Consider the following 26,100-nt stretch of genomic DNA (forward strand, 5'->3'; position numbering starts at 1 on the left):
GGGTAGACAGAATTCTTTTCAACCCATGTTAAATGTGAAAACTTTATTCTTCTAGAGTCCCTTCTTAAATAGTGGTTTGGTCAAAAAATGGGACCAATTTAGGAATTTTTTGTTTCCTCATAAGTAATTAGCTGGGGAAAATTCTGTTGACTCCTGATTGGAAGGTAAAGTGCATCCTCCTGTGTGCTTGGCAGGTTTTTGTCGCACCTCCTCTTGTTCCTACACTTGGACAGCGGTGTCCCTCAGGGTGTCACACAACAGGTCACCCACAAGGTGGCACAGCACTTGACAGGAGCCAGCCATGGGGACAATGTGAAACTTCTCAACAGCATGATCCAGGTGAGGGCCCTTGCAAGCCCCTAAACACACCTCTAGTGTTAGCACGCTTATGTTTTCGTCATTTCAGATCACTTGGCTCGGTGTGCTTTTGGCCAAGAAAGGCAGTAGATTTGGGCTTTGTAGTGGAGGTAGATATTATTTTATTGCTGTTTAAAAAACGAGAGGCTGGTTGTTATCGTTCCCATCGCATGAGCCTTTTCTCCACAGGCACACATATCTGTAAGCACTCAGCCCAATGAAGTGGGCCCCGTTGCTGTGTTGGAGTTCTGGGTTCAGGCTCTCATAAGCCAGCATCTCTGGTACCGAGAACAACCTATCCTCTTCCTCATGGACCACTTGTGTAAAGCAGCTTTTCAGCTGATGCAGGAAGACTGCATACAGAAATTACTCTACCAGCAACATAAGGTAAAAAACCTATTAGAAAATTTATCTTTCAGTGATTGGCTAGATATAGTAGTTTGTTGTTTTTTTTTTGAGACAGAGTTTCGCTCTTGTTGCCCAGGCTGGAGTGCAATGGCATGATCACAGCTCACTGCAGCCTACGCCTCCTGGGTTCAAGCGATTCTCCTGCCTCAGCCTCCTGAGTAGCTGGGATTACAGGTGTGAGCCACCACGCCCAGCTAATTTTTGTATTTTTAGTAGAAACTGGGTTTCACCATGTTGGCCAGGCTAGTCTTGAACTCCTGACCTAAGGTGACCTGCCAACCTCGGCCTCCCAAGGTGCTGGGATTACAGGTGTGAGCCACCGCGGCCGGCCTAAGTATAGTAGCTTTCCAAAAAGATTCCCCCAAATACAGTTTTTAGATTTGGCTCTGGACTATTGATTCTGCCTTGGACTATTGCTGCTGGTGGACACATCCTTGAAATCTCTGTCTTATCAGAATCTTGTATTGTAGTAAGACAGTTGCTGATACTCTTGTAAAGGTCATTGATGAGATTTTTCTTAAAGCCTCCTCTCTGTGCTCCACATCTCCTGGTGTAGAATGCCTTGGGTTACCATTGTGACCGGAGTCTGCTCTCATCTTTGGTGAACTGGATTGTGGCAGGCAACATCACTCCTTCCTTTGTGGAGGGCTTGGCTACACCTACTCAGGTAGGAAACTGACTGAGAGGACCATTTGTTATCTTTGTGAACTTTAATCTCATGATCATCCTTGCAAAGAAATTACTAATAGTCTAAACTAACTTTTATTTAGCCCTTATTCTAGTGTAAGTATACTTTTTCGTTTAATCTTTGTAGTAGCCCTTTGCTGAGGTTGTGCTGTTGCCATTCCTGTTTTACAGAGGAGTTAACTGAGTGTTTTTTTTTTTTTTTTTTGAGACGGAGTTTCGTTCTTGTTGCCCAGGCTGGAGTGCAGTGGCGCGATCTTGGCTCACTGCAACTTCTGCCTCCTGGGTTCAAGCTATTCTCCTGCCTTAGCCTCCCAAGTAGCTAGGATTACAGGCATGCGCCACCATGCCCAGCGCATTGTATTTTTAGTAGTCGGAGTTTCTCCATGTTGGTCAGGCTGGTCTCAAACTCCTGACCTCAGGTGATCTGCCCATCTTGGCCTCCCAAAGTGCTGGGATTACAGATGTGAGCCACTGCGTGCAGCCTGAGGTTCTTTTTTTTTTTTTTTTAAATTAAAAAACGTTTTTGGAGACCCGGCCTTACTTTGTTGCGCGGGCCAGTCTCAATCTCCTGTTGTTAAGTCATTCTCCTGCTCCCAGCCTCCCTAGTATTTGGGGACTACAGGCACACTACTGTGCCTAGCTGTAACTGAGGTTCATGGGATTAAGGGCTATCTCAGGAATAGACGGCTCTTAATCAGACTCCAGCCAGCTGACTGCAGAGACTGCCCAGCAGCACTGCAGAGAGCTTTAGAGTAGGCGCTGGAGCCAGACAGCCTGGGCTTCAATCTGGGTTCTGCTGTTTGTTAGTTCTGTGCCTTGGGCAGCTTGCCTACCTCTCTGTCCTCAGTTTTCTCAGTTGTCAAATGGGAATAATGATGGCACCTGTGTGTAAAGCATTTAGAACAGTTCTTAGCTCGTAGCCAGTGCTTACTGAGTGTTAGCCATTATTATTGTCATCATCATCAGCAGCATTATTTTTATCATTACCACCTCTTACACTTTGTATATAAAATTATGTCTGTTTCATCACTTAAATCAGTAGTAACATTCTTCAACCTGTTATTCGTCTTACTTCTTGCTCTTCTTCCCACCTCTCATGGATTGAGCTGGAACAAACTCCTTGCTGTTAGCTAGACACATCCCTGGCTTTTCCTCTTTTTGTCTCTGCCTAGCGGATTCTCTTACCAGCATGCCTTTCCCTCTGACCTCTACATAGAACCTTCTCTGAGGTAGCACTTCACCTTGACTCAGTCCTTGCCACTGCTCAACTTCACATTTTGGTTACTTACATATTAGTCTTGTCTACTCTAATAGATGGAAAACTTCTTAAAGACAGAGCCCCTGCCTGGTGCTCTTTCCTGTCTCTCTTCCACACAGATCTTGCCCAGTAAATATGGAGTGAATGAACATCTTCTTGCACTAAAGTAGCCTTTCCAAAGGAACGTAACATTTTCCAATGATCTATTTTATTTAAATTTATATCTGTGACAAGAATATAGGTGGGTATAAAAATGTGTTAATTTTAGAAACTGCAAATATTTGCTGATTGAGATTGAGATAGGAAGAGAGTATAAATGTGGAATATCAGGATGTATTTTGTCAGTGGGGCAAGCTCCTCCTTCCCCTCCCTTTTATCTGGTGTCATTGTAGGTCTGGTTTGCCTGGACAGTGCTCAACGTGGAATCCATCTTTGAGGAGGACTCCCAGCTCCGGAGAGTTATCGAAGGGGAGTTGGTGATAAACTCTGCTTTCACCCCTGACCAAGCTCTGAAGGTACAAATGGCAGTTCTGCATTTGAGTGGTAGAAGGTGGCTTACACTTTTGCTGATGGATTCGCCTGTAGCTTTTGGGCTTTTGTGTCTTCTTTTGTTGTGAATGTTTGGAAAGCTCAGCAACCAAACCAGTACTCAAAACTGTGTAATTGAAGAGTACTTGCTTCTCAAGTTTCATTTAACAAGAGTCTCAACCTAATATTTGAAGGGTGGATCATTGCACATGTGACAGGGGTTGCCATTGGCTCCCACATACATCAGAATTCCCTAGAGAGCTTGTTAAAAAGCAGATTCCTAGACCTCACCTTCTGAGATTTGGAGTCTCTGAGTCTGGAGTGGGACCAGGAGTTTATTTTTTAAAACTCCCAGCTGATTCTTAGGCTTACTAATGTGTGGGAAAGACTGGAATAAGGCTTTAAAGAACCTTCTATTTTAGTATAGATTTTGCTTTTGGGTTTCAGAGCCTATTAAAGAATTTGCTTTTGGGTTTCAGAGCCTGTCGGAGAATTCAGCATTCTTGAATGTCCTTTTGAAATCTGAATTTTCAAAAGATTGTTAAAGTTTGACGGTCACATAGTCACATCTACTTTTTTTTTTTTGGAGACAGAGTCTTCCCATGTTGCCCAGGCTGGAATGTTGCAATGGCACAATCTCAGCTCACTGCAACCTCCACCTCCCAGGCTCAAGCAATTCTTATGCCTCAGCCTCAGCCTCCTGAGTAGCTGGGATTACAGGAGTGCACCACCACACCCAGCTAATTTTTCTATTTTTGGTAGAGACAGGGTTTTGCCATATTGGCCAGGCTGGTCTTGAACTCTTGACCTGAAGTGGTCCACCCGCCGTGGCCTCCCAAAGTGCTGGGATTACAGGTGTGAGCCACTGCCCCCGGCTTTACGTTTGGTTTTCATTTCATTCTGTTCCCTTGCACTATAACGTTGTATTTGCCAAGGAATTTCAGAAATGAAAATGAGGTTAGACTAGATGACTCTTAAGACCCATACCCATTCTGGGGTCTGTGAAGTGTTTTGACAGAATAAAAGCTGCCCTACATGTCTTGCTACCAAGGAGGTTAAAATGTTAACTAGTGGATTGGAGAGGTGAGTTTTATATGATTTTTAAAAAATATATTATTGAATTGAAAACAGAATGTTTGATGTTTCATTTGGATCACTTAGAAAGAGTTAACTATTTGCATTTATGTTCATTTTGTGGTTACTCAGAGCCCTTCCTTTTCTGTAGAAAGCCCAGGCCCAGCTGAAGCTCCCCATCGTGCCATCCCTCCAGAGGTTGCTGATTTATCGCTGGGCCCACCAGGCTCTGGTCACGCCTTCTGATCACCCTCTCCTGCCACTCATTTGGCAGAAGTTCTTCCTTCTGTATCTTCACCGCCCAGGACCACAGTATGGGTATGGTGGCCAGTATTGTAGGTTTCTGTGAGTCCATTTCTGCCTTTGCACTGCTCTCTTTCTATGTGTTCTTAGACTGTAGAGTGTGAATTGGAATCATTCTTTGGTGATCTCTGGTGAGGACTCTTTGTCTGTCTCTATATTTGACATTTATTAGACTGGATCTTTTTTGAGTTGGTGGTGTCTTGTGGCAGCTTCTCTTTACCATCTTCCATGACCAGTGTAGTGAAGACAACACCCTGGGATTGGGCAAGGTTTCACACAGAACTTCTGGAGATGCAAAGGGACAACAGCTGTCTCAAACTAAGGCTGCCTGTGTGACCGTCATGGGGCTTGTGGGAGGGGACCTTGTGATGAGTGGTGCAGGTGTGAACAAAGGCCAGTCTGTGTCTGTCACCTATGGGTTGTAGTTGGGAATATTCAGCATTTTCATGGGATTCATATGAAGATACTCCACCCAGCCAGAGCCATCCACTATTACCAACCATTGCTCTCTAGCTCCTGCCTCAATTCCTCATCCCCTTAACTCACTCATTTGAAATATATAGATATTGACTGGGCATGGTGGCTCAAGCCTATAATTCCAGCAGTTTGGGAGACCAAGGTGGGAGGATCACTTGAGGTCAGGAGTTAAAGACAAGCCTGGTCAACATGGTGAAACTCCATCTCTACTAAAAATAGAAAAATTGGGCCAGGCGCGGTGGCTCAAGCCTGTAATCCCAGCACTTTGGGAGGCCGAGATGGGCGGATCACGAGGTCAGGAGATCGAGACCATCCTGGCTAACACGGTGAAACCCTGTCTCCACTAAAAAATACAAAAAAACTAGCCAGGCGAGGTGGCGGGCGCCTGTAGTCCCAGCTACTCTGGAGGCTGAGGCAGGAGAATGGCGTAAACCCGGGAGGCGGAGCTTACAGTGAGCCGAGATCTGGCCACTGCACTCCAGCCTGGGCGACAGAGCGAGACTCTGTCTCCAAAAAAAAAAAAAGAAAGAAAAATTAGCCTAGCGCAGTGGCACGTGCCTGTAATCCCAGCTACTTGGGAGGCTGAGGCAGGAGAGTCGCTTGAACCCAGGAGATAGAGGTTGCAGTGAGCCGAGATTTTGCCACCGCACTCCAGCCTGGGTGACAGAACGAGCCTCTGTCTCAAAAAAAAAAGGATCTATCTATATATATGTGTGTGTGTGTGTGTGTGTGTGTGTGTGTGTATAAATAGATAGATAGATAGATGGATGGATAGATAGATAGCTAGATAGATAAAAAGTTAGATAGATTCTTTAGTCACTTCTATTTTTGTTTTTGCCAGATTGCAAGTTCTTCAAGAATAGAGAACATCTTTATCTATGCTGTACCTCTAAGTAGTGATGATGTCTTAAATTTGTGTAGCATTTCACACTTTTTAAAACTACTTTCATATACACCATCTTCTTGGACCATCAAAATAATCTTTGAGGTAGAAATAATAGGTATTAATTTAATGGTGTATATCCACAATCACAGTAAATTGCCTTGCTAATTGACTGCTATTTTATGCCATACAGAAAGTACATCTTGTGTTGAAAGGTTATAGATCTGTGCTTGCGTTTTTTTAAGGTTACCCATAGATGGTTGTATTGGAAGAAGGTTTTTTCAAAGTCCTGCTCATGTCAGTTTGTTGAAAGAAATGAAGAGACGTTTGACCGAGGTGGCTGACTTCCACCATGCTGCAAGCAAGGCCCTCCGTGTTCCAGCAGAGGGCAGTGAAGGGCTGCCAGAGAGTCAGTCTGGCACCCCTGGTTACCTGACTTCACCAGAACTGCACAAGGAGCTGGTGAGGTGAGTATGGTTATTTAGCCTCTTACATTGTTGTCTGCAGCACAGGTACTGCTGGAGCAGTTAACTGTGTTACAAACTGCTGGGTGTTATTCTCTTAACATGGTTAGATTGAGTATGGAAGGTGGCTTTGATGTAGATTTGCATCTTGAAATGTTTCTCTTTTATGTTCCTCAAGAGAACTGAATCAACAGTTTGGATGTACTTGTGTCGAGTTCCTGTAGCCTGAGTGATAAATCCTCTTCTACTTCTTTGTGTAAAAACAGAAATAAACTAAATTTTATCATAGCAGGTAAACAATGATTAAAGCCTACTAGACAGCCTGGGCAACATAGTGAGACCGTATCGCTACAAAAAAAAAAAAAAATTAGCCAAGCCTGGTGGCATGCACCTGTGGTCCCAGCTACTTGGGAGGCTGAGATGGGAGGATCTCTTAAGCCCAGAAGGTCGAGGCTGCAATGAACCATAATCATGCCACTGCACTCCAGCCTGGACAACAGAGTGAGACTCCATTTCAAAAAAACCTTGCTAGAATACTTCTTTTTCTAAGAAAGAGTGTCTCACTATGTTGCCCAGGCTGGAGTGCAGTGGCTATTCATAGGCACGATCATAGTGAGACGATCATAGTGCACCTCAGCCCCAAACTCCTGGGCCCAAGTGATCCTCCTGAGCAGTTGAGACTGCAGGTGTGTGCCACCACACGTAGCCTAGAATAGCTCTTCAAAAGAAACAAATGACTGAGGCAGGGCTCTTTAAGTTGGTTCATCCTCCACCGGATTCAGGGATCCACCTAGGATGAGGGGTCTAGTAATCTCCCAAAAATATGTGCCCTATAAAAATCAGGGTACAATATTTGCTTCCTGTAAAAGGTTAAGAACTCTGAAGGTAGGTTTGGATTCCTTTTACACTATTCCTTCATCTTTCATTTATAAGTTTGATATAAACCAAATACTAGTCTTACAAATAAGACTGAATAAAAATGGCTCTTAAGAATTAATCCTGAATACCCAATAGCTCGATGAGGCCCCAATTTCAACTAGCACTGAGGCCTCAGGTTTACTTGCCCTCAACCTTTTAGGGCTCTCTCTCAGCCTCCAGAATGATTTCTCCCCTTATGTTGCTTGTTGAAGGAGAACTTCTTTTTAACCAGCCTTAAGCAGTGGAAGGCTTTCTCTGTGAACATTTTAGATAAGCCAAGAAGGTCTTTGATATTCCCTTCTGCCTCTGTTATGTTCCCCTTCCTGGTATGTGTTCATAAAGTGGCCATCTATTTCACTGAGTCAGAAACTGGAGGAGAGAACTACCTAGCAACCTCTTCCCTGTAAGAACCCCAAAGCCCTGTCCTTGTCTCTGTTCCTGGACTGGCTGTTGCAGAGGTAAAGGAGGTAATTTTCCACTTTATTGAGTAAAGTCAGGCCAGGCCACCTCCCAGTCCCCCATCCAGTAATTTGTGTGTTTGCCGACTGTTTTTCTAGTACTGCTGGTAAAAACAAAACAAAATAAAAATGAAGGAAGTATCATATTTTTAAAAAGGTTTTTACTGGAAAATTGGAACTTTTTTTTTGAGGCAGGGTCTTGCTCTGTCACCCAGGCTGAAGTGCAGTGGCGCAATCTCGGCTCACTGCAACCTCTGCCTCCCAGATTCAAGTGATTCTCCTGCCTCAGCCTCCTGAGTAGCTGGGATTACAGGTGTGCACCGCCACGTCTGGCTCATTTTTGTATTTTTAGTAGAGACGAGAATTTCACCGTGTTGGTCAGGCTTATCTCGAACTCCTGACCTTGTGATCTGCCCGCCTCAGCCTTCAAAAGTACTGGAATTACAGGCATGAGCCACTGTGCCCAGCCAGAACTTTTATTTTTTTAAGTCTGATTTTATTTTATTCCATCTTGATGAGAGGGGCATACACATATGCTATGATATTTATTTGTGATTCTTTGAGGTGGGAGATGGTTCTTGAGCCTAAAGCTGGAAAATTCCTACAATGCATAAGTTTTAAATAGCTCTTAATATTTTCTCTGAAAATGTTTTTATTTGAATGTTATTTTTGCTTTTCCAAGCAAAAATAACTGACTGAATTGCTCAGGAAAGAAAAGCTCCAAATTCAGATCCCAGGTCTGTGGTAAAAATCACCTTTTCCAGTTATTTTTTTCTGTGTACTGTATTTAAATCTACTTTAAAGAATGGTTGTCAGAGCCCCTTCCTCATACCTTTTGTTTTAACAATTATCGCATCATATTTGAATGATCTGTGACATGCCTCCCCTGCTGAACCAGGAGTTCCCTGGGAGCTGTGGTGGTTTTTGGCCACATTTTCTGTATTATGGGCTTTCTTTACTCTTACATAGGGTTGCCAGTGTTCCTAGAGATGTAAGAAACTTCATTTGCATGCTCATCTTTTAATGTTTCATATAATTATGTTTTTATCTTTTAGGCTCTTCAATGTATATATATTATGGCTAGAAGATGAGAATTTTCAAAAAGGAGATACCTATATCCCTTCTCTACCAAAGCATTATGATATTCACAGGCTAGCAAAAGTGATGCAGAATCAGCAGGTGAAACTATAGCACTCTTTTTTAGCATATCCGAATATAATTTGAACTGGTCGTATTCATAATAATAAAACAATTTATTGATAAGAAAATGGATAGTCACTCAGATGGTCATTGTTTCTATGAGTTTTGTCAGTATCTAAGTGATTATATGGAGGGAATACTCCCTTTTGAATCTCCAGCCTCACCATGCCTTCTACTTGAAGCCTCGAAGCTTGTTCTGGGGCTTTTTACAACTTCATAAACATAACCTTCCTCTGACTGTGTATTTTTTAAAATTGGAAGTTGTTAGCAGCTAAACACTTTAAGCAATTATCTTTACTCCCATTCTTACATGCAGTGTAAAAATTTGTAAGAATTTGTAAGGATCCATATGTGATGTAGAAGGTTAGTTAAATGGAGGAGATTAGGAGCTCACCTTTGTTTGGCTTTGGAGGTACTTGTCATTGTCACAGTTCTGGTTGCTCTTCTGGAACCACTTGATTTCAGTCTTCGTATGTCCTAAGCTGTTCTCTCCCAGGCACTCAAAGATGTCTGTGACCCTTTTTCAGGCCAAAACTTGTAATCTCAGTTTTCTCTACGCTTCTCTAGCCTTCTTGGGGACAGGGAAAAAGGGTTGGGGAAGACAATTCTCTTCTGTTCTAGTTCTTTTTTTTTCTAGGGTTGCAGTCTTTTGAGCATTGACCCCAGCACCAGGATGGGATTTAGGAACCTCTAAGAGTTGAAACACTTTCATTTGGATCCTTAAACCCTCCTACTTTCATATCATGGGTATATTTTATCTCCAGTAGGTGTCTTTTTCTTGTTTTCTTTCCTTCATTCCTTGCCTTCTTTCTTCTTGCTTTCCTTTTCTTCTGTGAGTATTTATTGTCTTCTAAGTGCCAGGTTCTAAAGATACAAAAAGAAATCTGATACATTCCCTGCCTCCAAAGAGCTTATTGGCAAACAGGAGACTAAACAAACAGTTATTACATTTTGTGATCAAGATTATGGGCCAGGTGCGTGGCTTACACCTGTAATCCCAACACTTTGGGAGGCCAAGGCGGGTGGATCATCTGAGGTCAGGAGTTCAAGGCCAGCCTGGCCAACGTGACAAAACCCCGTCTGGACTAAAAAATACAGAAAATTAGCCGGGCATGGTGGTGGGCACCTGTAATCCCATCAACTCAGGAGACTGAGGCAGGAAAATCGCTTGAACCTGGGAGGTAGAGGTTGCAGTGAGCTGAGATTGCGCCACTGCACTCCAGCCTGGGCAACAGAGAGAGACGCCATCTTAAAAAAAAAAAAAAAAATTAGGAGAGTGGAAGGCACATGGTACTATGGGAACATAGAGGAATAGCCCCTCATTTGGATTGGGCCTGGAGTGGTGACCTTTGAGCTGAGCCCTGAAGGACAAATGGGAGTTGGGCAGATGGAAAGGAAAGCCATGGTGTTAGGGAGTGGCAGAGAGGATGTTAACGGGCAGAAAGACCAGTGTGTGCAGAGACATAGCAGGTGAGAGAGAGCAGGGCATGTTCAGAAAGGTGCAGGGTAGGGCAAAGCACCTGAGGCGGGGCAGATGAAACCAGAGAGGTGAGTAGGAGTGAAATCCCTAAGGACCATGTATACTTTTCGAAAGAATTTGGCTTGTATTTTGAAGTCTTTGTTTGGAAAGCTGTTGAAATAGCAGCAGTTATTAACAAATGGATGAATTAAAAATATATCGAGGAAGAATCAGATACCCAAAGACTTCCAAATTTCTAACGTTGGCCCCCAGAGATAAACCCTGGAAGAGCGGGTACCTGAGGGGCTTCAACGAGAGCACTCTATCAAGGAGTTGGTCAGAAGGGGAGATACAGATCTAGAATTCAGGAATGAGGCAAAGTTGGATATGTGGATTTAGTGGTAAGAGAATATGTAGATTAAGAAGAGGACTGAAGATGGAACCCTGAGAAATAACAGCATTTAAGGCACAGAGAAATAAGACTGAGAATATAGAGCCAGAGAAACAAGAAAAATACACATGAGACCGTGGTGTCCTGACATCCTTTGAGTGCAATTCCATCCTCATCTTTTTATACTTGACATCCCTCATCCATGTCCAAAGCTTTGTACATGGTAGGTACTTGGTCAGTGTTTTTAAAAATTAGCCATTGCTTTCTTGGTTCTCTGAGATTTATCCTGGTTCCTCAGCATCAACAGAACTAATTGATTTCTTTCTCCCTCTTTTTCTGTTTAATTCAGCCTTTGCTTGGCGCTGGATGTATAATTTCTTGATCTATAATTCAAGCTCAGGGTTGTTTTGTATTTTTATGGTTTCTAAGACATCTCTGTTTACCTATCGTTAATTCCTAGTATTTGCTCTGATCATTAGCCTCTGTTAACAGTTACTTAGCACAGAGGCAGAGAAAGTGACAGAGTGGCCCTATTTAAAGGAGCGTGTATACAATAGGAGGATCTGACCCAGCACATTGAACAGTCAGCTGCATGTGGAATTCAGGATTGTGATTGGGATTACATTGGAGCTCCTCCTCTGAGTCTGGAATGCCTTGCGCTGTGGGGTTGGTTTGGAAATAATGATTTGGGACTTCACAGCAGTGTGCTTATTGAGAAGCCAGGGACATTTTTTGGTTTAGAGGGATCCTTGGGCCTTTAGAACACTTAAAATCAAAACAAAAATCATGGTCCACAAACCCATAGTCCCTATTTGCTCACTTGCTGTTACTATTTGAAGTTCATGGATAATTTGACTTTTTGTTGTTGTTAAAGGCAGTCCCCCATTCTAATGTGTAGTGATCACTAAAGTGAAACATATATAATTCGAAAGAGGTAAGACAGCCCACGGGAGTGTAGGGGGAGGATACTAGAGCTGCTATATTTATTGTTTTCTCATTTTATTTGTTTACTTATGTGACACCTGTTATTATGAAAAAGTTCCATCGTATAGGAAAATAGGGAGACCAGTATAATGGGCATGGCCTTCTCCCCCTCCCCGCATATGCCATGTGTCTGGTTCCATCTACAGCCCATCCACTTCCTCTTCCATTTTATCTTGGAGGTAATCCCAGAGAGCAGTTGATACATGAAGATTTTAAAAGATAGGGATAAAAAATGACAAAACCTAATAGCATACCTAAGCATATTAGAAATAATATTTTATATCAAATATTTAGTCAGTGTTCAAGTTTCCACCTTTCTCATAAATGTCATAAAAGTTTTATTTTTATTTTCATAGTTTGAATCAGGATTCACATGTTGTGATTGGTTGATATGTCTTAAAAATCTATTTAATGTACAAGTCCTTCCCTTATCCCTTTACCTTTCCTTGCAATTTATTTGTTGAAGAAACTGAGTCATTTGTCCATAGAGGCTCCCTACCATATGGATTTTGCTAACTGTATCTTCATGGTGTAGTTTAACATGTTTTTCTGTCCCCTGTGCTTACTATAAATTGATAGTTGGATTTAGTGTCTTGATCTAATTCAGATTTGATTATTTTTTAACATTTTATTTTTTATCTCGTTAACATTTGCTATTTTTCACCTATGTCTTATAGTATACATAATGTATTAGCTTTACAAGGTATGTGTATAATTTATAAATATACATATAGGGCTGTTAGAACTTTTTCTAATCATGATACACAAAAAAGTTTTATAGCTACTGCAGAGATTGTTAGAGTGGTCATTTTAATGGCTATTTATCCTAATGCTGGAGCACTTGGAGTAGACCACTTCATGTTGAAACTTACTGCTTCACTTTATAGTTAAATATATAGTTTTATATGTGAATCTATAACTTGTCTGTCAGAGTTAAAATACTGTCGTTCTGTTTCAGGATCTGTGGATGGAGTATTTGAACATGGAGCGCATCTACCATGAGTTTCAGGAGACTGTTGGTCTGTGGACGCAGGCCAAGCTTGAGTCCCATTCCATACCCTGTAGTTCGTCCGTGCAGCTGGACTTCACTGATCCTTTGCTGGGTGGGTCCTGGGAGCACCCACCCCTTCAAATGAGTGAATGAATAATTGAATCAGAGCCATTGAGGGTTGAGGCTGACATACTTTATTCCTCCAGTGTTCATTTTTCCTCCAATGCTTTAAAAAGAGATTTCAGTTTATTTATACAGTGGTGTAAAGTGCAACTGTAAATGTAATTACTTTGCAGTTTTAAAAATCGGAAGTCTGTCTTTTTCTTTTATAAACTCTTTTCCTCTGTACCTGGTATTCTTACCTTACAAATGATTCAGATGCCTGAAGTTTCTAAGTTACTTGTTTCTCCCAGCACATTTTTCTAGAGAAAGAGTGGTATAAATTACCAGTTAGTTTTCTATCAGGCCACAAAAACCCATTTAAAGTTGCTGATATTTGGGGTAACCTATTTTAATTACTGACTGTATTTCAAAAATATAGGACATATAATTATAAATTCAATTGTCGACCAAAATATTACAATATATAGTGTAATAAGACACTGAGGTGATCCAGAGAAATGGAAAATATCTTCTTATTCCAGCTTGTCACTAACCAAAATGCGTTAGTTGTATGAAGAGAGAGAAATAAGAACTTCTCTGGACTTCACGCCATGCATCTGTAAAATGGTGCTGGCTGGTCTCTTCTAAGGCTCTAAAATTTTTCCTTCCAACATTTCCTCTCCCTGCATTTTTTTCTTGAAGCGATAATATGTTTTTCTGATTATAAAAGTTATATATATTAATTTGAAAAATTAAATGATATAGAAAGGTATATATAGAGGAAGGGATGGAAATTGCCCTCAAGCCAGCAACATAGATTCTCATTTTTCTATTCCTAAAAGTTTGTTAAGAGGAAGGAATATGTGAATAGATCTGGAAACTATTAAATGATTCCTGTTCATGCCCTTCCATTTGTAGTGTTTCTATGTTGCCTGAACACTGCACTAAAAGACGAATTGTTTTCGCTGGAGTTAAGTTAGTAATTTATGAAGCCCTTAGTTTGTTCCAAGCAGTGTCTCAGTGCTTTAGATGCACTAACTCAGTCCTCACAAAAACCCTATGTTGTGAGGTTATCCCTATTGAGCAGATAAGAAACCCAATTTGTAAGCTGGTTAGGTGACCTGTCTGCATGGGCCACATAGCTGGTTATTGGGCAGAGCCGTCTGACTCCAGAGACCTGCTGTTCACCACTCAGTATTCTGCCTCTTGTGTCTGGTGATCACTATACCTTGTACTTCTAAACAAAATTAGGGCCTAGACTTCTAAATAGTGAGTTTCAGGTTTTTCTCAGATGTAAGAGGTTCGTTGATGATTATATCAAATGATTGAATTTGTAGTGTCATTGGTTGTAGGAAAAACTTCACTAGCACCCTTTTTCTTAAACTAAATTTGTTTTATTGGCTTCAATATTTTTGTCAGTCATGGTCCAGAGTGGTGATTACTATTAAATATGAATTTAGATTTTTTGTTTGTTTTTAAAATATCCCTGGTTTTTCTTTTATGGTAACTTATATTGGGTTTGAAAGAGCCCCCAGTTTTCCTTTAGCATCGTGGCCTCTTATGTTGCTTGAAAGGAACTTTAACATACATGGTCACAAGTCTTATCCAGTGATGAATACCTAACTTGGTTACATCTGTGCAAACAGTGATTGGTTCTAGTGGAAAAACACCAGCTCTAAAGGATATAGTGCTGTACTTGACCTATTTGAAATGTTGAATTCCATCTGTTTGGGGTACAAACAATGCAAGTCTCCTTATGCCAAGTAAAGTCATGGCTATTAATTTTTCTTTAATTTTTCTCAACAAGAATAGAAAATGGAATGTTACATCTGGAATGTAATCGGAAATTCATAGTAGTCCCTTAAGTACTTGTTGACTTGACTTATTGACTTGAAATTCCCTTGACCACTGCCCTCCTCTGTTTCTTGCTATTGAAAAGAATTGGGTAGGTAGCAGCATTTTTCTTCATGTTATTCAGTCCCCACCTGCTGTGTGGTATGTGTATTGTGTGGCGAAGGGAGAGGAAGGGAAGATAGGAATCTATTGGATATCTACTGTGTATTCAGCTCTGTACTAAGTCTAGAAGTATCAAACATTTGAATTTGATTAAACAGTATGAGATCATGTGTAATCTAGGGCAAAGTTGCATGGTAGAGGTTCACCTTTGTGTGTGTGGGGGGCAATGGATTACTTATTTGGACTCCATAAATCATTTATTGAGTGAAAGAATAAGTAAATGACTGATGGTATGACTGCATAAATAGAAGTGCTGAAGGAGCTTATGCATATGTCTTTATTCATTTTATCTCTTACTGCATCCAGTCCTCCTGTTCAAACCTTGACCTGATTTCAGATTTTTAACTCAGCTATATTCCATAATGCTTATTCCTTTTTCTTCAATTCCTCTGAACTCTGGATGATGGCATTAAAACCTTAACTAGGTTACCTGCCTCCAGACCGACTCCATTCACTTAAACCATTATTCAGATGATAGCTACCATCTCACTCAAGCTTGCATAGAGCTGTTCACGAGATCCACACAATATTAGTGTAAGGCACCAGATAGTAGCTTTACACTAATATCAAGTCCAAACTTCTTAGCATGTCATGCAAGGCCTGTCTAGGGTAATAATTTAAGATCATGAGCTTTAACTCTTTAACTATCATAAGACTGTAAACTTTTTGAGGATAGGAATGCTACTGAATTATACAACATGCTTCTGATCTCCTGCTAATTCACCTGATTGCTCAGTATATATGACTTAATTTTCTTTCAGCTAAAGAAAGAGTTTTAAGTAACTTACGGAAGCATGAGGCTCCCCAGCCTCCCCTTGTTCTGCACCCAGTGAAGCCTCCTGTGCCAGTTATTTCCTCCGCTGTGCTATTGAGTCAGAAGGACGCCACCCAGCTGGTGTGCACAGACCTGAATCTGTTGCAACAGCAGGCCAGGTAAGACTGTGCAGCCTCAAGGATCATGTTCCCATGCTGGTGGCTTTGACAGTCTTGATGATTTGCTACCTGGAGTGGCTTCCTCGTCAGCATTTTTACCATGAGGATAGTTTGCCCAGCCTGGCCCAGATGGTTCACTCGGTTAACCAAGTTGTGACAAGTCTTATAATTTCACATCAAAATTATGTGGTACTCTCTCCAACTATCAATTTCTCGTTTCCTGTGGTCGCATTTCTGAGCATCAGCAGTGCCAGCTAAGATTTTCTTATGCTTCTCATGAAGAGATCTTCTGATATTGGAAAGATGGTGCTGGAAAGGTGCGAAGTGAGAGTTCCTTTCTTTTCTCATTGCTGTACTCTTTACCTCTCCATATTCTTTAAGAAATTGACATAAACGTTGATTGAAGTGTGGAAAAGTTATTAAGTGTTTTGAGTTCACATGGTGGATACAAAATGATCAACAATTTAAGGTTTTGATCTAACTTGAAATCTTGTGAGAAGGAGCATATGTAGAGTAAGTCTGTTTCATTAACAGTAAGCGAGCCTCACTTTTAAAAATCCTATGTGCATCAGTTTCTTATTGGTATTTTTTTCCTTGGCTATTTTTGGTCCAGGCATTTGTTGAGCGTGTGTTGAGTGCACATATAAGCACCTGCCCATTAATGTAATGATACATACAGTTAGACCAGTTTTGACACCCCATGTGTGCCATTAGCTTTCTTGGTCTTTGACATTGCATTTTGGGTTGCTAATACCTAAGAAGTCATTGGTACTTACAATTAAGGCACCCCTTGAGGATGATTAAGTTAGGAGAGAATTGTCATTTGTTCTTGTAGGGTCTGTTGGTATAACATGGATTCTAAATGAAGCTTTGTTTGTGGCTATAAAGTTGTCTCACTTTTCTATAGGCTTTTCTTTCATTTCTTAGCTTTCTCTTTAGCCTCTCTGCCAGGGGAATGATTTGGGTAAGTCTTGGCTCACAACCTTTGGTCCTCTGTTACTATGGTATATGCGTATTTTGCTGTGCTATAATGCTGGCTGTGGGTAACTGGAAGCCTTTATCACTTATCATATAACCTTTCCTAAGACTTTCTTTTACCTCCTGATGATGTTTTTCAGAAACGCAGCTCTTCGGGAATCTCAGCAGGTTGCTCTGGATGGTGAGCTGTTGGACACGATGCCAAAGCAGTATGTGAATCGTGAAGAACAGACCACACTGCATTTGGAGTGCAGAGGCAGCAGTGGTAAGAAATGCCAAGGAGCCGCAGTTGTCATGGTTCAAGTAAGTGTTTAAATTTCTTCAGAATTTAGAGAATTTTAATTGAGTCCGTAATGTTGGCATATCACTGAGGAAGATTGAAAGACATACATGGCACACTGTCTGTGTCCCAAACATTTACTAGTTTTGGGGGGCATGAAAACACTCATAGAGTTAATCACATATTTCTGCAGATACCAGATGAGTCCTATAAGACAGATATTCAAATAGGAATTCAAAAAAAATCAGAATCATTGAGAAGATTCCTAGAGAGAGGGGCTTCAACTGATCCCTTTTATTGTTTTTTTTGGGAAATGCAGTCCTCAGGCTGGAGTGCAGTGGCACGATCTTGGCTCACTGCAACCTCTGCTTCCTGGGTTCAAGTGATTCTCCTGCCCCAGCCTCCCAAGTAGCTGGGATTACAGGTGCACACCACGAGGCTGGGCTAGTTTTTGTATTTTTAGTAGAGATAGGGTTTTACCACATTGGTTGGGCTGGTCTCGAACTCCTGACCTGGTGATCCGCCCGCCTCGGCCTCCCAAAGTGCTGGAATTACAGGCATGAGCCACTGTGCCTGGCCTCAACTGATTCTTAAAAGACTTTGGTGATGATGCAGTTAGAAGGAATGTGGAAGTAGGGTGGCCATGATGTCATTTAGGGGTCAGTGGCTAGGTCAGCCTGTTCCAAGTGTTTTGGGGTGGTGGTGGGAATTCACGTTGGAAAGGTTGGTGTGCACCATCATTGGGAGCTCTCGCTGTCTGCTGCACATGGCAGGGAGCCCCTGAAGATGAATGTGGGAAGGATATACGGGAAGCAGATTAGTCGGGTGGAGCTTGCTGACAGACAAGAGGAGAGACGTGCAACAACGTGACTGAAACTTGAACTGCCTCTCAGAGTTACCTTCTTACACTGGAATATAGGCAGAATTTGGATCTGCGATATCGTATGGACTTCATGATGGAAGCTTAGCTGAAGTTAGCATGTCATAGCATTTACTTTATGCCAGGCCCTGTCTAAACACTTTAAATAAGTTATTTTATCCTTACAACCACTCTATGAGGTGGCCATTATCATATTATCTTCTTTTCTCAGGTAAGGAAGTAGAGTCACAGAGAAGTTAATTAAGTTGTGCACCTGAAGTACCACAGCCCGTAAGTGGCAGAGCCAGAAAGGCCCAGACATTCCGGCTCCAGAGCCAATGCTCTTTTTAAAGTAGAGATGGGGTTTTTTAGTAGAGGTGGGATTTTGCCATATTGCCCAGGCTGGGCTGGTCTCAAACTACTGGGCTCAAGCAATCTGCCTGTCTCGGACTCCCAAAGTCCCGGCATTGCAGGCCTGAGCCACCGCACCCAGCCAGCCTGTGTTCATTAATCACCGCACTGTATTCTTCCTTTGAATGAAGTCAGTATTCCCTAAGCTGAAAGATAAATGCTTGGAGATGAGCACTGTCTATGGTCTAAATCTGTCTACACACAAATGTGATTCTTTTTTGTTAGCTTTTGGAAATTGGAGAAAATTTATTTTACTCCCTCTTGTTTGTCTTTCAGAAATTTCCCTTCTTTTTTTGCTAATTTTCGTTGTAACGATTCCAATGTCTCCATCAATTTCCTTGGGAGACTCTTTTCTACAAAATGTCTTCTCTTAAATAATCTTTTGTATGTATTGTATTTTTCATTACTTTCAAAATGTATCTCTGATTTTTCAACATAGTTGTATGTGTCTAAAGTTCAGAAATTTGACCTAAAAGTTAGGATGAGTCCAACTTATTTTCCTGTATATTATTGTAAATATGTGCGACTCCTAAACATTGAGTTATCTTTGGCCAGGTGCTTTATACAGTTAGTTTTCTTTTGGTGTATTTTTTTTCCCAGTTACTAATGCTGTTGTAGTAAGATCAAGGTAGAAATATTTAAGAAAAAATCACTTGCTGAAGTAATAAAACTGGGAGAAAAGTTTGCCAATTTTGGGTGGAGTTTGAGTTAGTGAGGAAAAAACTGAAAATGTATCTGGTTTTAATTAAAAAAGGGATGTCTTCACCAGTTTGTGTTTTTCTGTATTTTAAAACTACATATCTTTACCAGACTGTTAATTTTATATAGAGAAGAGAATTCTAAAATGCATTTTTATAAGTGACAAGTAAGACAACTATAAAGAAATGTTTTTCCAATTCTGGCTGATGGCTTGCTCTGTGAAGAACTGTAAATATTTACTGCCTCAGCTAAAGAACAGGTCTCTTGCCCTAACCTCCTGTTAGCTCTCTGGGTCTTGCAGTGGAAAATACCACCAGGCAAGCCAGGGAGCTGAAACTCTGAGCCTACCAGTGAATTGTCTTTTCCTTTACAGAAAAAGGGATCATAGTATTATATTATTTGTCTGAACCCTTGAATTGAGATTTTAAACATAATCTTTTGCTTTGTTAATTCTGAAATAAAAAGATACACCTTTTCTAAAATGTCTTCTAGGTGATTTTGATTGGAGGGAGGTCAGAGAAAAGATGATTTATGATAAGGACTGATGTGAACATGGCTTAGATGTTTTTACAAACATACCAAAGTTCTTGTGCTTTCTTTTCTTAAAAAAAAAAAATTGGGCTGAGCGTGGTGGCTCACACCTGTAATCCTAGCACTTTGGGAGGTCAAGGTGGGCAAGTTGCTTGAGCTCAGGAGTTCAGCAGCCTGGGCAACATGAAGAAACTCTGTCTCTACAAAAAATGTTATACAAAAATTAGCCAGGCATGGTGGTGCACACCTGTGGTCCAAGCTACTTGGGTGGCTGAGGCAGGAGGATCACTTAACTACAGGAGGTCAAGGCTGCAGTGAGCTGTGATTGTGCCACTGCACTCCAACCTGGGCAACAGAATGAGACGTTATCTCAAGAAAAGAAAGAAAAATTGGTAATTGCTAATATAGCTTGAAGAAAGAAGGGGGAAAAGTCATGAAGGACAGAGGGAAAAAAGGAGATTTTGCAGCTTAAAGAATTTGAAAAAGTAGCTGTATTTTGTGGGCCTAACCTCATTAGAAATATTTAAGTTTTCTTAAAGCAGGTTTTAATTTTCTGCTGGCCTCACTTGTTTGGTTAGTGCCCTGACTTTTAGTCTCACTTGGGAAGTTCTGCAAGCTTGAGATCCCCCACTGATGGCTCCTAGAAGTTCAGTATCAATAATAGTATCGACTGCAGTCAGTGTTTTGCCTGACATGCAGATGTGCCAGGGCAATTAAAAACGTGAAGACAGTGAACAACTTTTATAGGCTGAGACTTAAATAATCTTGAAAGTTATATAATACTGTCATTGCTAGTTGAGGCTATCCCAGGCAGTATTTGCCGGTTGATACTTAGAGGACTTGAAGATAAAAATCTGTTTTGTTATGCATTAATGGCAAAGGGCAAGACAGAGGAAAGCTGAAACTCTACCTGCTATGAAGTTGGAGCATTATCTATGCAAGTTGATTGTTTTGCTCTGATTTTTGGCCAAAGATTATACTTAAATATGAAGCCATCCATTACCCAAATGGATACTTTTGATTATAGATGACTTTAGTTTTGGAAAAAGAGGTGTTAATGGAGTATAGAGAGGGTGAGTTCCCAGTGTTTATGACTCATCATGAAATTGTCATTGGGAGAGATTATGTCCTGCAAAAGGTAGATTGTGTTATTTTTATACATAAAACTGTAGCCCTCTATCTAGATGTGTCCAGTGACCACCTCATGGCTATGTCCAGTAGTTTTGATTCCTTTTAACATCTTTCTATTGTGATATTGAACTTTATGTAGTCTCATCTCTTCCCTCTGAATCTCTAACCACTTCTCAGTTTCCAGGGTTTCTTCTTCCTCAACTCAAACTCTAAGATTGCTAGTTATCCCGATTCTCTTCTTCATATGACATCATCTTCTTTTGCCTACTGTCTGTGCTGGAGTTCTTAATCTGGGGTCTGTGAATGGTCTTTAGAGAATTGGTGAAGTTCGTGAAAGTGTATGTAAATTTTTTTTCTGGAGAGTTTATAACTCAAGTAGATCTCAGAATAGTTCGAAAAAGAACAAAAGAACCATTTACTCATATGTTGATAATCCTGTTCTGTTTCTCTAGTCCAGAATTCTCTCTTGAGTTCCAAATCTAGATTTCCGCCTGCCTCATTCTAACCGAATGCCCCACAAATACCTCAAACTCCATATTTCTCAAATTAATCTCATCTTTACCTTCCAAATCTCTTCTTCCTATAATTTCACATAGCTGATCTCCCCAGGTAGAAACTTAGGCATCAATATCATCTCTTCCAGTTACTCTACCCTACTTCATTCCCGTATTTTCCATAGTTGCTTCCATATTGGTTCCGCCTCTGAAATAACTTTCTGAAGCCTCTGACATTCCCTTCTCTGTGTTTCTGTTGCCATTTCTCCGTGGTAGGCATACCTCGCTTCTCCCTTGACCTATTGCATTAATTAGATTTCCTCTCCATCTCTCTCTTCCTGCCTCGTCTGTTTTCCATTCTCTCATTACTCATCTTTTGAAACAGATCTGATCACATTTCCAGGCTAAAAACCCATACTTACTTGGCAGTATCAAAAGGAATATGGCCCTTAGCGCCCTTAATAATCTGTTGTTGGTCTTCGTCTAGCAGCATCATTTATCCTGTCCTCCACTTCGCATTTTACTTTTCAGTTATTTAGACTTTCTCCATTTTCTAAACACAACATACACATGAATACCTTTGTTCTTCGCATATTCTGACCTCCTTCTGGCTCAGCCTTCAGTACTTAGTTCAGGCCAAACCTCTTCTTGAGGTCTCTGCGGACTCTTCCAGTCAAATTGAGATGTTCTGTCCTTCATTGCAGCTTGTGGCTAAATGCTGTTGCAGTCACTTGCTGTTTTGTCCTGCCAGACTGAACTCTTTGTGAATAGGGTTTCCATCTTTATTTGTTTTTAATATTATTATTATTATTATTGTGAGATGGAGTTTTGCTCTTGTCACCCAGGCTGGAGTGCAGTGGCGTTCACTGCAACCTCTGCCTCCCGAGTTCTAGCAATTCTCCTGTCTCAGCCTCCCGAGTAGCTGGGATTACAGGCAGGTACCACCGTGCCCAGCTAATTTTTTTATTTTTAGTGGCGATGAGGTTGCACCATGTTGGCCAGGCTGGTCTTGAACAGCTGACCTCAGGTGATCCACCCATCTCGGCCTCCCAAATTGCTAGGGTTACAGGCGTAAGCCACGGTGCCCAGCCTATTTTAATTTTTTTAGTACACCTCTGCTGAAAGGAAGCATCCTTATTTGTAACACACCACTCATTAGGTTGTGTTACAACTTGTTTTGTGTTATGATTAGTTCTATGCTGTTACTAGATTTTGAGTTACATAAGGTCAGGGACTTTGTCTTATTCATGTTTATATCATCAGTGTCTCATACAGTCAGTGCTGCAAAATGGATGTGTTTGAAGGAATGAACAGCTCTAGATTTATGCCCTTCATAAGTAAGTTCCCTGATTTTAACTATGTTGGAATTTTGTGGATATTATTTGGCCATGACAGACATCATGGAAATTGGAACTTTTTCTTATTAAAAATTAACATTTCATTCTTTGATTGTGCTTACCTTTGCTTTTAAACAGCTTAATACTTTCCGTACTTAAATACTCAACTTAAATACTATACACTTCTTACTGTACGTTTTTACTCTAATATAAATGTCTCCCAAATATTCAGTCTTGGGAAGCAGTTAGGATGGTTGCACTGTCTTTCCCAGCCATGTTCACAGTACTTTTGGTCACTTGCTTGGGCACTCTCATGTCCCAGGTATTATGCTAGGTGTTTTGCTTTTATTATCCAACTTAATCTTTTTTTTTTTAGATAGAGTTTCACTCTGTCGCCCAGGCTGGAGTGCAGTGGTGCCATCTTGGCTCACTGCAACCTCCACCTCCCAGGTTCAAGTGATTCTCTCCGAGTAGCTAGGACTACAGGGGCACACCACCATGCTCAGCTAATTTTTGTATTTTTAGTAGAGATGGACTTTTACCATGTTGACCAGGCTGGTCTTGACCTCCTGACCTCAAGTGATCCGCCCACCTTGGCCTCTCAAAGTGCTGGGATTACAGACGTGAGGCACTGTGCCTAGCTTATCCAACTTAATCTTCATAGAATGAGGATGAGTTCAGAGAAACAGGTTCAGAGACACTGTGAGACTTGCTGAAGTCACATAGCTAGTGAGTAGCTCCATCAGGATTCAAGCCTGTATGTGTCTAAATTCAAGACCCCTACTTTTCCCATTCAGTATTGCCAGGTCATTTTGCTTCAACTGTTTCAGCTGCAGCTTCTGAATACTTGCAGTGTGATTCTGAGTAAGCTGATTATGACAGTTAAATCTCATGTAAATGAACATAGGTACCATTTCATTTTCTCTCTGAGTCTATATAATAGTATTGCCTTCTTTTTTTCAGTGATTAGAGAATTTGTGATCTTAACATTCTAGATTAGATCAGTTTTTAAAAATTAGCTTTATGGGAAATGACTTCAGATTTTAAATATAATTTTTTAATGACTCCTTTATTAAGAGTTCCAATTATATCATGAAAATATTTTATTCCTTAATAGAATTTTTCTGGGAAAGAATGTCCTGGAAATTTCCAGCTATCTGCAAGCGTTTGAGCTATGTATAGCTTGTTTGGGGTATACAAAGGCAAATATATTTTATGGGAAGTGAAACGTGCTTGTTTCTGTGTTCTCTCTTCCCAGTAGAAGCCTCTAACAATTCAGTGATGTTCCTTGGGGAAATGCGGTGATTTATAACTGGGTTCCTTTTGATGTACTTTTGTATTGTGGGTATGCTTGCTGGCCCCAGGATTGATTTATTATCATGTGAAAAATTTGGTCATTCCTAGAAATGAATGATGGAAAAGACCCACTGAGGGCCCCACATTATTGTAAAAACTGACTGAAGGATGTGCTTTGTCCAACTTTTAAATTTAGACAAGGAAACTTTTAAATTTCTGCGTCCACTTAAACTGACTCAAGTGGAGAGGCTTCTACCATGCTACTTTGTTCTATTGTCTACGACTTCTTGTAATTATGAACTGATAGTCATTCCATTGCTCTCATCTTCCTTGCAGTAAAAAAAGAAAACTTTCAACAGTAGTGGGAACATTAAACAAAAATAAGTAGACTAGAAAATAATAATTTGGGGATTTTTTTTTTTTGTGTGAGAGAGTCTAAACTTTCCTAAACCAGCTGGTTTTATTTTAGTAGTTTCTACAACATGGAATGGCAATTGTAAAGTTTGGGTAACAAAGTAGGTTTAGTCCTGTCTCTGCATTTTTCCAACCAAGTGGACTTCGGATCCTTTGCCTTTCCACCTCCCTTCATTCTGTGTCTTCCCTCCTCATCTCAGATTCTCTCTTTTCCTGTTTGGCTGCTTTCTGTCCAGGCCAGCCAGGGGATTCTGTGACACGTGTAGTCCCAGTCTAACTGTATTGGTGACGTATTGAACAAAAAGGCTGACTGCAGATAGTCCTACTTACATTTTAGGATATTAAACATGGGTCTGTTATTTGAAATATTTCAAATTTAATTCAGATACCTGTATTGATTTATTATCTAGTTAAATGCAAGTAATTTCTTTTTTAATCTTTCATTTCTCCAATAGTAAAAATTATTGTTAGCATTATATGCTCTTGAGTATTCACTTTCGTGCATTTTGATGTCATAGAGCTTTTTTTTCTTGCTTTTTTTTCTCTGTTTTATTAAGTTCTAGGGTACTTGTGCACAACGTGCAGGTTTGTTACATATGTATACATGTGCCATGTTAGTGTGCTGCACCCATTAACTCGTCATTTACATTAGGTATATCTCCAACTCAATCTTTTTTATGGCTGCATAATATTCCATGGTGTATATGTGCCACATTTGCTTAATCCAGTCTGTCACTGTTGGACATTTGGGTTGATTCCAAGTCTTTGCTATTGTGAATAGGGCCACAATAAACATACGTGTGCATGTGTCTTTATAGCAGCATGACTTATAATCCTTTGGGTATATCCCCAGTAATGGGATGGCTGGGTCAAATGGTATTTCTAGTTCTAGATCCTTGAGGAATCGCCATACTGTTTTCCACAATGGTTGAGCTAGTTTACAGTCCCACCAACAGTGTAAAAGTGTTCCTATTTCTCCACATCCTCTCCAGCACCTGTTGTTTCCTAATTTTTTAATATTGCCATTCTAACTGGTGTGAGATGGTATCTCATTGTGGTTTTGATTTGCACTTCTCTGATGGCGAGTGATGATGAGCATTTTTGCATGTGTCTATTGGCTGTATGAATGTCTTCTTTTGAGAAGTGTCTGTTCATATCCTTTGCCCACATTTTGGTGGGGTTGTTTGTTTTTTTCTTGTAAATTTGATTGAGTTCTTTGTGGGTTCTGGATATTAGCCCTTTGTCAGATGAGTAGATTGCAAAAATTTTCTCCCATTCTGTAGGTTGCCTGTTCACTCTGATGGTAGTTTCTTTTGCTGTGCAGAAGCTCTTTAGTTTAATTAGATCCCATTTGTCAATTTTGGCTTTTGTTGCCATTGCTTATGGTGTTTTAGACATGAAGTCCTTGCCCATGCCTATGTCCTGAATGGTATTACCTAGGTTTTCATGGTATTAGGTCTAACGTTTAAGTCTGTAATCCATCTTGAATTAATTTTCGTGTAAGGAGTAAGGAAAGAAGAAGTTTTGTAAAGATTTTTAATACAACATTGGTGAGTTTTACACAAGGAAGTTACTATTGTCACAGTCATAAAAAATAGGTGCTTAGTGTATTGTCAGATTTATGCTGTGCTGGGGTTCTGGGTAAGTAAAACAAATAGGAAGGACCACTGCCCTTCAGGAACTTTTTTTTTTTGAGATGGAGTCCCACGCTGTCGCCCTGGAGTGCAGTGGCATGATCTCAGCTCACTGGAACCTCTGCCTCCTAGGTTCAAGCAATTC

At 40.7% G+C, this 26,100-nt stretch overlaps 1 protein-coding gene across 3 annotated transcripts in view; it reads left to right on the forward strand.

Moving 5' to 3' along the window:
• The window catches only part of EPG5 (ectopic P-granules autophagy protein 5 homolog), a 140,679-nt gene that overhangs the window by 62,523 nt on the left and 52,056 nt on the right, over positions 1–26,100 (forward strand). For all 3 annotated transcript variants that reach the window (XM_023207621.2, XM_023207620.1, XM_023207619.1), the window contains exons 18-27: positions 195–339; positions 547–744; positions 1,322–1,432; positions 3,103–3,225; positions 4,464–4,630; positions 6,221–6,442; positions 8,871–8,994; positions 12,808–12,952; positions 15,720–15,891; positions 17,010–17,172. In XM_023207621.2, coding sequence (XP_023063389.1) covers positions 195–339; positions 547–744; positions 1,322–1,432; positions 3,103–3,225; positions 4,464–4,630; positions 6,221–6,442; positions 8,871–8,994; positions 12,808–12,952; positions 15,720–15,891; positions 17,010–17,172 — 1,570 coding nt within the window. The remainder of the gene's footprint in view (positions 1–194; positions 340–546; positions 745–1,321; positions 1,433–3,102; positions 3,226–4,463; positions 4,631–6,220; positions 6,443–8,870; positions 8,995–12,807; positions 12,953–15,719; positions 15,892–17,009; positions 17,173–26,100) is intronic.

The sequence above is a fragment of the Piliocolobus tephrosceles genome, chromosome 18, assembly GCF_002776525.5.
Source record: "Piliocolobus tephrosceles isolate RC106 chromosome 18, ASM277652v3, whole genome shotgun sequence".
NCBI lineage: Eukaryota > Metazoa > Chordata > Mammalia > Primates > Cercopithecidae > Piliocolobus > Piliocolobus tephrosceles.